Source organism: Anarrhichthys ocellatus, unplaced genomic scaffold (genome assembly GCF_004355925.1).
Source record: "Anarrhichthys ocellatus isolate YVR2014 unplaced genomic scaffold, GSC_Weel_1.0 scaffold1273, whole genome shotgun sequence".
In the NCBI taxonomy this organism is placed as follows: Eukaryota; Metazoa; Chordata; class Actinopteri; order Perciformes; family Anarhichadidae; genus Anarrhichthys; species Anarrhichthys ocellatus.
In genome coordinates, this window is record NW_022281247.1 from 1 (window position 1) to 12,175 (window position 12,175).

At 41.0% G+C, this 12,175-nt stretch overlaps 1 protein-coding gene and 1 long non-coding RNA gene across 2 annotated transcripts; both read right to left on the bottom strand.

Moving 5' to 3' along the window:
* Positions 1-1,266: 1,266 nt before the first annotated feature.
* LOC116377458 (E3 ubiquitin-protein ligase RNF103-like) lies at positions 1,267-3,904 on the bottom strand. The gene is made up of 2 exons (XM_031839100.1): positions 3,171-3,904; positions 1,267-1,970 (listed from the first exon to the last, which is right to left on the bottom strand). The coding sequence occupies exons 1-2, from the start codon at positions 3,394-3,396 to the stop codon at positions 1,771-1,773; spliced, it is 426 nt and encodes a 141-aa protein (XP_031694960.1). The 5' UTR covers positions 3,397-3,904; the 3' UTR covers positions 1,267-1,770.
* Positions 3,905-5,344: 1,440 nt separating this feature from the next.
* Positions 5,345-11,747, bottom strand: LOC116377457 (uncharacterized). The gene is made up of 2 exons (XR_004212208.1): positions 9,702-11,747; positions 5,345-6,190 (listed from the first exon to the last, which is right to left on the bottom strand). It is a non-coding gene; the product is annotated as an uncharacterized LOC116377457 (long non-coding RNA).
* Between the last annotated feature and the right edge of the window lie 428 nt (positions 11,748-12,175).

Sequence of the window (12,175 nt, forward strand, 5' to 3'; positions counted from 1 at the left end):
CAGGCCCAGCTCCACTCACAGCTCAGCCCTGCGTCAAGCTGCGCTACTGCCTCCTCTCCCTGAAGCTCTTTGACCTGCATGTTTCATCACGTTATGTTTTTTCCTTCTAAATCGCGATAATGATGAACGTTAACAGTCGACAAAGTTCCGCATGCAGTGGACGTTAACTTAACCCAGCAAGTCTGAACGGTAACGGTACATAACGGAACTTAAACTTTAGGGAGGGAAATGAAGACGCTGTAGACATCTGAACGCTGATTGGCCAAGACTCGACACATCAAAGATGTTTTATTGCGAAGATCACGACATCACCTTTTCTCCTCGTCTCACTCCAATCTGAGAAACGCTGGCTGGCAACTCAGCGTAAATGAACGACATGAAAATATGAATATAACAAATTTCCATGACTTTTGGGATTTTATTTTTTTCCAATAACCATTTTAAAATTCCATGACTTTTCCATGACCGTACGAACCCTGAGTACTGCTATATGAACAAAGGGGCAATAACATTTGGTTTGCAAACACTTTAAACACATCAGGTTCTTGTTAACAGCAGTATTCCCTTTACACAGTAGCAGTTATAATACAGTTATAATGATTCTGATTATAGATATTCAGCCGGTGTTCATAACTTTATTTTCATGTGTGTAAGAGATGATATTTGAAATATACACCTAAAAAACTGCAAACATATCTACTTCTTTTGTTTTGTTTGTTAAATTCTCAGTAGCGATAACTAAATTATGCTTATTATACATATTACAAACAAAAACACTTTAAAAACTCGATAATATGCATTTCAATATTGTCACTGTTGTTTGATTGTATGATTAACTTTTATTGTGAAGAGCATGAAAACGGAAGTGATTTTAGTTTGAAGAGACAGGAAGTAGAATGGTACGTGTTCTTGACGCTAACAATGTTGCTGATACGTAGAAAACCACATGTCGGGTGCAAGAGCGCGTTGTGTTCACTGTAACACTGCAATACTGCAGTTCAGACAGTAAAGTGTTCCGTTCATACAAGACATGTCTTGGTCCTCACGAGAAGCTCCACTTCACAACAGTCACGTTTGATCCTGTAACGAGACGATCGCGCTCGCCTGTGTGTGTGTGTGAGAGAGAGACAAGACTGTACGACGGTGACGGAGTGTAGGAGGGGTTCTGGACCCGGGGGGAAGAAGGAAGTGACGCCACACAAACACAGCTGTTCACTGCTTGCTGCCTGTTTCTTGTGTTAAAAATGTAGCTTAATAATAAAAATAAACAAAACTGCGTTAACGCGCGATAATATAATTGTCGGCGTTAATTAATGAATGCGTTAACTTGCCCAGCACTCATTAAATGTCAAGAAATGACTTCAGAGAAATTTTATCTGTGCTGCCCTCCAGAAAATGGAATACAGCCTGTGACTGGCGACATGCACTGATAGAGGATGTGCCTGATCAACACACTCACGGCTCAGGACTGCTCCAATCACTACACTATTTCTTGTGTAAATTATACAATCTGTGATGTGTGTGTAAGCAGTGCTAAAGAAATTGTGACTGGCTGACTTCCTGTCACCATGTCAACCTGGCTCACAGCGTTCCCATTGCAATATGTTTGGACATTCACACCTGCAGTAGTGGAGTGTTGCAATTCCATAAAGCTTGGGAACTTACGAGAGACACATGCACAAGATGAACGTTGACGGATTAAGAGTGTGTGATTAGAGACAGTGTGATATTCCTGCTGTATGCAGCACAATCATTGTCATGTCCACTTAATTAGGCAACAGCACTATATTGTTTTAATATAGTGTTCGTAAGTGTCTTTACCTGAACCAGCCATATCCCGTCTTTAGTGTCCTCCACTAATTCATAGAAGTGCATCTCTCCACTGAAGTGTGTGGTGCTGGCATCTCCTGCCTCCGTCTGCTCTCTCTCTTTCTTGATGGCTGAGTACAGCTCGCCCTGAGTCAACTCTCCTGTGGGGGAACAAGAGAGAACCACCATTAAAAAGCACTCAGGACGTATCCTCCTGTTAGCCAATACATTCATTTCGTCCTTGATTCCAAGTACCACAAACTCTAGTGGTAGGTAATAATAATAATAATAATAATAATAATAAGTATGTTGACCTCTATATATACAATTTGCTCAACATTTGATTTAATCTCATTGAAAACTACAGGTAAGTATTGAATAATATCCATAATGACAGGTATCATTAAGTCCCCACAGTACAGCAGGTAGAGATGTTAACCAGTTATTGACAACGCCCGGTCCACGACCCAACTAGTCATTCATCCACCTCCACGTCGCAGACATACGTGTGCCGTTTGTCATCACATTGATGAACTAAAGGTGTTCTGCTCATCTTAAATCTCAGTCAGACATCTGGATGTACCAGCAGAATATATAACACCACTACTAGTCTGGAGCCAATCCTAGTCCAGTATGCAACATACATACGAGTGATGTGGAAGCTAGAAGCCCATACATACACTGAAGAGGACTTTTCAGTGAAGTAGGAGACATCTTATGTCACATTTGCATACTCACAGGTTCTGGATATTTCAATGAGGAGGAGAATGTGGGAATTGTTTCTGTGTCTTAGAACATGTCAGGAGAGGATATTTTAAAGTCTGGAAACAGACCAAAGGATCAATTCCAGGTTCCCGTCAAAGGACCATCGTCAGCACAATTTACAAAGCACATAACTTTAGAGACACAAATAAGACTTCAGACAAACAACGCTGACCAATCAGGAGAAAGGAGGTATGAAGGTGTTTGGTAAACATCAAGTTGTTTTGTCCCTGAACCGATCAAAGTCCTTTATCAATAATGTATTGAGTCATTACTTGGTATCAGGTGGAAATGTTCTCTAACTTATGAGAACATATTTCTGCTGTACATCGCAATATTTTCTGATTATTTCCCCCTCTTCTTATCCCACTATGGCATAGTCCAGCTGCAAAGCTGTCGGCTGTTAGTCACGTTGTATTCTTCACTTACAAGCTCCAACACAGCGTATAGAAACAGTCCTCTTCACTATCACTCCCATGTCTTTGCCCAAATGTAATATGTTAGAGTTTGAAAATCGGATATATCAGCTGATGTATATTTTTCTCTACGCAGACACTCGGCCCCAGCCAATTGTGGCCCTGACTGAAGTCGATCTTTACCTGATTTCTCGACCAGCTCACTGACGTCCTTCTTCTCAGCCAGTCCGGAGTATCCCAGCCCTCGACACTCCAGGATGGTCTTCAGCTTCTTATAACTGAGAGTAACTGGATCCACCAGCTGAGTGGCGAACATCCCGGTCTCATACCAGACTACCGCCTCAAAAATCCTCGCTAGCATAAACAACACTATGAAGTACAAGAGCAAGAAGAAGAGCTTCAACCACATCTTACAGCTGGACGAGAGCGCTGCTGACACCAAACGATGTCTCTGTCATAGAGTGTGTGTGGAAACCGGACAGGCTACATAGGCTTCCAATCACCTTCCAGCGTTAACGTTACCCATTCACGACAGATAACGTTATTAGTTTGCTATAACATATTTGTCACACCTGCAGCGTTTGTTCGAGTGTCGCTGTGAAGGTATTCCCTGACCGTTAGCTTCCGTCACCAGTAATTTACGTTCATGAATCCTTCAAACGGTGACAGCTAGCTAACTAGCTTAGCATCGCAGGTAGGCCTTGCTATCAACCAAAACAAACAGGCCTCGCCAAGCTCCAGTGTCTGCTGCACGCGCTGCAGTTTCCCGCTGAACGTCAGTTGCGCGTGAGAAGCCGGACTGCTGCTGTGGCCCAGATATCACAACATTAGAAAATGACAGTAATGACGGATCTGCTTTTTTGCTCCGATCAGCTGGTGTACACAGAAGAGCTGACGTCATATCCGGCTCCACCTCACACATGTAAACAAGCTACAAAATAAAGGACTTGAAACCAGTTAAATCGAAACCCTGCAAAATACGGTTATATATCTGGGTATAATACTTTTCAGAATAATATAGGTTAATATTACTGGAATATTTTATTTGTGCTTTTATGTCACTTTAATGTTGCAGCTGGTAAACAATTGATTACATTTAATTACTTTGTATACTGCAGGGCGGTTTTACCTATAGTAATATGTTAGAATGTATTTGTTGATTTATATTTTGTATGGATGATATGCAATAAACCTGCTGTCAAATACATGTAGTGGAGTCCTTATTTGATGTTGTGGAGTAGAAGTATACAAAACTCAAGTCAAGTACAAGAACTTCAAAACTGTACTTAAGTACAGTACTTGAGTATTTTGCAGCTGTAAACAAAGGTGAATAGCTTTTTCCAAACGTGTACCAACTGGAATGATTCATAATTTAATTTTAACATTCTGAACCAATGGATTTGGGGAGGGAAATCACAAATTACTGACAGAAGGATGTCTTTTCCTATCGTACCCACTTCCTCTGGAATAACCTCACTACGGACATCAGACCGTCTGATGACTTCTGACTTTTGTACAATCAGACTTCTTCTTACAACCAGAGGAGTCGCCCCCTGAAGACCATTAGAAAGAATGTAAGTTTAAGGAACTTCTGCTTTAGCTTCTCTTTTCAGAACCAGAGGTTGCCGCCTGATTCAGATCAAACAGATCGACATGTTTGCTGCTAAATAAATTAATAGAAGAAATCGCTAATCGTATAGACAAATAAGTATGCATTTGGAGTATATATAGATATAAAAATAAAACTTTTAATACCATTGATCACCCTTGATAAATTGCTATCAGAGGGATTGCGTTGAATTGGTTGAGAAGCTATTTAAGTATTAGGCCCAAAATTGTTCTTTTTGTACATAAATAATAAATGCAGATTATCAAAGAAACTGGAATTTGGTTTATGTACAGACAACACTAATATGTTTTGTTCTGGGGAGAATTTGCAGCAGCATTTGGAGGTGATAGCTTTGGAAATGATTCAATGAAAAGGGTTGTTTGATATAAATTAAATTCGAAAAAAAACCAAATCTAAGCTGCTTGAAAATTGTAAGATAAACACTTACAAACAACTGATGTTAGACCATGTTAATATAGGCAGAGTATATAAAAACACATCTTTGTGATCTGCTGGAAATCTTATATAAGATATGTGAGAGCAATGTTGCCAAGGTGCGTTGCAGCTCTGGGAAATACAAGGAACAGTCTGGATCGTTCACTGGTCGTGAGGTCGTTTCTGGGGAAAAGACTCATCACTCTGCTTCTTGTTGAACTACAGAAGCACATAGCACTCATTAGGCATACCATAAGAAAGAGCCATGAGGATAGTAAACAATGTAGGAACCAGGAACCAACATTGAGCCAACTTAAACTAAGTTTTTTCATCACTGTTTTTATTCATAGTAACAGTGAGACATCAGCACCATCATGAGGCCACACAGGGAAATACAACATTATTCATCATCTCTTCTGTCTAGCATTCTGGGAATAAAATAGAACTCTCTTACATATCTCAGGTCTCTAGTGACTTTTATTTAAAATACATCAGAAGAACCACTGGTATGCTATGCTATATTTTTCTCAGGAGTTGGTAAAAAGAACGCTTAAAGTTTAAAAACCTAATAAGGTGATAAGTCAAGTTCCGTTTACAGGTCCTTGTGCTGCTCCCAAAACAGAAATAAAGCCTGTCACACTTATAGTGAAATGTTGGGTACCAGTTAGCAGTAGCTGACCACTGAGGAGAGTGAACTGTAAACAGTGAGGCTGATATCTATCAGATCAAATGACAAGCTGCATTGTTTGCTGTGACTCCCTTGTGTACATGTTGGTCATTTTAATACAATATTACAGGGTGTGTCTGTGTGTCCTATCCACATTTCTCCAGGTAAAACATTGACAACACCGGAGAATGTGCACTGCCACAGGGTTAAAGTCCACTTACTAAAGTCAAACTAAAGGCCTGAGTGTTAGTTTAACAACCACACACACACTGGTGCAAATATTCCACAACTATTTTTGATATCTTTAGTTTTAGTCATTTTCTATAATTATCTGATATAAATGATTAGAAAGCAAAGCTTTTGGTTTGGGGACAGGAATGTCCAGCCACTGATCCTGGTGCTGTTCCCGGGAGGAAGGCTTCAGCCGGCCATGGCTAGTGCAGGTCGGGATACTTCAGGCAGAATCTGTCGAATGTATCATATATGGCCCGTCTGGAAGGAAAACAGATCATCAATTATCAAGCAATGACACAGCAAAATGTGGCATGACAAAGACAAGATCATGTAAAAATGAGTGCTGTGCAAGTTAACGTGTTAATTCATTAACGCCGACAATTATATTATCGCGCGTTAACGCAGTTTTTTTTTTTGTATTATTAAGCGACATTTTTAACACAAGAACCAGGCAGCAAGCAGTGAACAGCTGTGTTTGTTTGGCGTCACTTCCTTCTTCCCCCCTGGGTCCGGAAGCCCTCCTACACTCCGGCCAAATCCTAATGTCCCCCCCTAAACCCTCAAACCCTGAACCCTCAAGGACTTACTGACATCACCTAAGTGGGTGAGTGTGAGAGACTGTGAGGGCTTGAGATGGTGTAAATAGGAATGGGACAGCACTTTGCTGCAACATATCACGTTACCATGAAAACAACAATACATATGATGTATAATTGTGTGTATTTATTGTATACATTGTACTCCCTGATTTGAACGTCTTCCAGGCTCTTTCCTCACTAGATGAGAGGTAACTTCATATCATCCATTTACTCGTTGTCAAAACAGCTTCAATGACAAAATCAAATATTTGATGAATAAATAAATAAATATCTTCTGATTTCATGTTTATTTTTTGTTCCATCTTTAACCCTTAATGTTTCTGAGTAAATGTATTACTTTAGACTGAACACACGTGAGCCGTCCTCTTTGTTTACCTTTTTTTTTACGTCTCCATGCGTCCACTGGTTACCCCGTGTTTAACGTCACATTGCAATGATTTGTGGGTAATTCCATTAGGCTAAGTCAGCATCCTATGCTGACTTACGGAAAGGGTTCATAAAGGGCTCAAAATGTCTGCTAGAGACTCAAACACTTGACGATTTGACAGCGAGACATCCCTAAACCCTCACGGACATCGCGGGAGCGCGCCTCAAATTCCGTGAGTCCGTAAGGGGGGACATTGGGATTTGGCCTCCGTCACCGTCATTCACTCTCGTCTCACAAACACACACACACACACACACACACACTCACAGGCGAGCGCGATCGCGATCGTCTCGTTACAGGATCAAACGTGACTGTTGTGAAGTGGAGCTTCTCGTGAGGACCAAGACAGTCTTGTATGAACGGAACACTTTACTGTCTGAACTGCAGTGTTACAGTGAACACAACGCGCTCTTGCACCCGACATGTGGTTTTCTACGCATCAACATTGTTAGCGTCAACAACACGTACCATTCTACTTCCTGTCTCTTCAAAGTAAAAGCTCTTCCGTGTTCATGCTCTTCACAATAAAAGTAAATCATGCAATCAAACAATTTACAACAGTGACAATATTAAAATACATATTGTCGAGTTTTTAAAGTGTTTTGTTTGTAATATGTATAATAAGCATCATTTAGTTATCGCTACTGAGAATTTAAGAAACATAAAAACATGACGTAGATAGGTTTGCAGTTTTCAAGAAGTATATTTAAATTGCATCTCTTATACACATGAAGATAAAGTTGTGACCACCGGCTGAATATCAATGATCAGAATCTTTATAACTATAACTGCTACTGTGTAAAGGGAATACTGCTATTAACAAGAACCTGATGTTTTTAAAGTGTTTGCAAACCAAATGTTATTGCCCTTTTGTTCATATAGCAGTACTTTAAAATAAAAGTGAGCAATACACTACTTTTGAATTCATTATTGAACTTTGTGCATAACAATGCGATTAATCGCGATTCAAAATTGTATTCGTTGCCCAGCACTAGTAGAAATGAAGTGAAACACAGTCTGGGGTTGGACTGGTTTTTCCATGCAACAAGAACTCCACACTTGTTCTGGTAAATGAAGGTAGACGAGGGATGTGTAAATTTGTTCATCTTATTCTTCACAAGCTACCTGCTCTAGATACAAGAGGTCCTGATTGAGAACTATTAAAGTGATAGGATTAGAATATTGATATGATCTGAAGAAGCAGCTATGTGGTACACTTGTCTTTGCAATGTGACCTCTGTGATCAGCTGCATCTGCATATATGTCCACATGTGACACTTTAATGTCACCTGCCTGATCGCATGCTGATGGGATATATACAGTATTTCAGGCGGTTGTAAAACAGTGGATACGCACTTGTTCCCATAAATTCTTCACAATAAAAGTCCCCTGTTATTTGTGTGCATACTCTTGCTCCCTGCTGTAGACTTGTGTCATTAAAGAGTAGCAAAGCTAGCTCCGCTAACTCTGTGATGAACACATTCCTATAAATTCTCCCTCACATCTTGTTATTTTAAAAGCATTTTTCTTTAAGCAGCACAATCAGGAAATGTTATGTTTTTATCAGCAGTGACAGCAGGACTCAGGCACGAGGTCTACGCTGGACTCCGTTCTTTGGGGGGGGAACATGATGAGGCCTACGTTTGATACATTTTCCAGACTGTGCCCACATGCTGTCCACACCTCACTGAGATCTGAACTCAATGCAAGCCAGGCCACCTCAGCATGTGGTCTGGCTGATCGGATCCCAATGCGATCCGATCTTGGAGCGCACAGACTTCCTGGCAAAGAGTTTGTGGAGAAAAGACTCATCGCTGTGCTTCTTGTTGAACTACAAAAACACATGACAGTAGAGTGACGTTACAGGGTGGTGTGTGTACTACGGGTGATCCAGAATAGTCGACTATTCCATACGATCTAAGGAGTCCGATTCCACTGCCAATCTCACAGTCCAACGGTCGCAGTGAGTCCAGTCAAGAACGTACATGAAGCAACAGGCAATGACAAAAAAAGACATGATTGGACGATCAGTCGACTCCTGGCAAGACCTGACCAATCAGATCTCACTATGTCAATCCTTACTCAGGGACACCCCTAGTGCGTACAGACACCCGCTTGCAGAGAGCACATCAATTAATGAATTCATAATGCTAATTATCTACAGCTGGTGTAGCCTGCCACCAGGGACGTCTGTCTTCTAAATATGCAGGTCAGGCCTGCTGCCTGTGTGTTTAATGTTTAACTGCGATAATCTGAGATGCATTATGTTGCTCTACTCTAATAAAGGCATCTTTCCTCCTGCTTCTGCAAAGTCATTGGCTTTCTTTAAAATGATTTCATCCTCTGGCTTTGGAGGATATCAAGTCATTCCCTGCCATAAGGCCAAGTGTAGAGTCCCTGGTGGTGAAGGCAAAGCAGAGTTGAAAGTCTTGTTTTTGAGTCTAAAGTCATTAGATTGATGTGACTCTGGACTTCACTCCATCACATGACTTGTTGCTACTAGGAAGAGAAAGGAGCGATGAAAGTGTGACAGGGCTTTACAGGTTACAGGTGTACCGACTTTTACTTACCAATAGCAGTACTTCAACACGGGAAGTAATACTACAAGCGAGTCAAATTCAAAGTGTGTCCTCAGCTAAATACTTACAGAGTTTTCTTGTCCGCACTGTTTAACTAGATATACCTCACACAGCTGATACCTGAGCACACATTTCTCTTGATACCCTTTGAGTTGGGAGTTTACCTGAAGACGTTCTGTTTAAACAGGTATGCACTGATGTGTCCTCCATTCAGATATCTCACTTCACATCCTGGCCAGATCTCTTGCAGACTGAGGACCCCTGTTCGAGGGATGTAGGCATCCTCTTTGGCCTGGACCACGACAATGAGATTGGTGTCTACAGGGACTAGGACAAAGGGAAGGACACGTCATTTATTTCTCTACACACTTAGGTATATTGCTCAGTTGCTGCTCTGAGGCTGGAGAATCTTTTGAATCACTGCTCAAAACTTATCTTTTCAGAATAGCTATTCTAATTAATGTTAGCGCACATATTTCCAACATGTCTTATCTGTTGTATTGTCATCATGTTTAGAATCTCATATGGGTATTTATTTCCATTGGGTTTTTGTATTATTTTGAATGCATTGTGATTATATTTGACATGTCATGTCAAAACAGGTTGTGTCAAGGAGTATCCATCAGGCTCTTCATGACAGGCCTGTCCATTCAGCTGGTCCTGGTCCTGATCCTGGTCCTGATCCTGCTCCTGATCCTGGTCCTGATCCTGATCCTAGTCCTCTCCTATCTGGAGCAGATAGAATAACTCTCTCCATGATCCAGAGGTACCGCGTGCTGACTGGTCCATGATGATTAGGATGTCTCCAGCAACCAAATTGTGCTCGACTCTGGTTCACTTCTGACATTATTGTAGCTGAGGCAAGTACTCCTTTGTCCATATTTTCCAGAACAAATCAGACCTATACACTGTCCCATCAAGGGACGCTATACAAATCTGCTTTCTGAAAGAAACCTTTGAGGAGCAGGACGTAGGGAGTCACAGCCTCCAGGTCAGCAGGATCTGAGGATGCCTTTTTACAACGAACACTTACAATGACAGGATAGTACCAACATGTCTACCTCACAGATTAGTGTGTGGAGACCTTCCTCATCAGTTTGTACCCTTAAAGGTACAGTTGAAGTCCTCCAATGGATTAGTAGTCTCTTCCATGCTCATCCATGATGGCTTCGTGGAGGATTAAATGTTCGCTTAATACTTCTCTGCAGGAGCTCCTTATGGATCTAAGGAGGATTCTGGTAGTCCATAGAGCTTCTTAACTGCCAATAAAGCTGTTACCATTATACAAGCAGAGTTCTTTGACTTGTTCTCATCTTGTTATGAAGCAGTGTAAGGCATTGATGAATGAATCAGTTGCTACCTCAATATGTGCAGCTCTCATTGTGAATGCAACTCGATATCTTTTCAGCTTTCTACAGTCTACTCTCACTAAGGTAAATGGTGCTTTGTCTGGAGATACCCTGTCTGTCTGCCTGGGGCTCCGTGTGTCAGTCAACATGACAAGATCTTTCTCATAGCTACACTGGTGCCAGTAATCCTATATCTCTGGCTCAGCCTTGCTCACATGTGGTTTCTACCACTGTGGCCGACTTGTCTTAGGATAATGTCAGAGATAAATGGTACATGGACTGTACTTGTATTTCTCTTTTCTAGTCTTCCGACCACTCAAAGCTCTTGAACACTACATGTCACCATTCATCCATCCACACACCACAGGACCAGCCTGCGGGAGCAAGGACACAGTGACATTGTTGGAGCACTAATTGCAAAGGACAGAATTACTTCATCAGCATTGGAAGAGGACGCGTTGGAAGGAGGAAGTGCTGCAGCCCTTGAGGCGATCACCGCCCACGGCCGACCAACCAGCCAGACCTGCAGGACTATGTTTCATGTTTTTCTTGTGTAGCAAAATATTGTTGTGCACCCCTGTGTTGCATAATGACAACAAATGATCCTTGAATCCTTGAATTTACTTTGCATGTAAATAAGCTACCAGAAAGCCAAAAAAAGAGCATGAAAATAGAGCGTGTTTTAAAAGAATGACGTGTACGTATCCCACCGCTGGTCCCAAATCACAGAATGTAGCTTTGTTCCATTTGCTAAGCTGCATTTCCACTGACCTGCTAGTTATATTAAATGTAGTGCTGGGCAACGATTAATATTTTTAAATCGCATTATTTTTTTGCGATTAATCGCATTGTTATGCGCAAAGTTCAATAATGAATTCAAAAGTAGTGTATTGCGCACTTTTATTTTAACAGTACTCAGGGTTCATACACATTTTGACCAATGGATTTCCATGACTTTAAACCAAATTTCCATGACCAAACATTTTGTGAAATCTCGGTGTATACGTACATGAAAATGTAGTATTTAAACTACCAATGAGAATTCAAAGCATACAGTCTACCTTAAATGACACAAACGAATGAGAGACAATAGTTTGTTTAAAATAATAAACATTTATAAATATACTCTGGTTGACAGGCATTAATACCACTGACACATCAATAAGAGCTTTAGTAGGTAGTAGCATCCAGCTAGTGCACACGTTGCTTTCCCTTTTGTAGTGCAATTTTTCCATTGAACCCTGTTACTGTACGGCTTCATATTAACTTCCACTGTTACTGTACAGCCG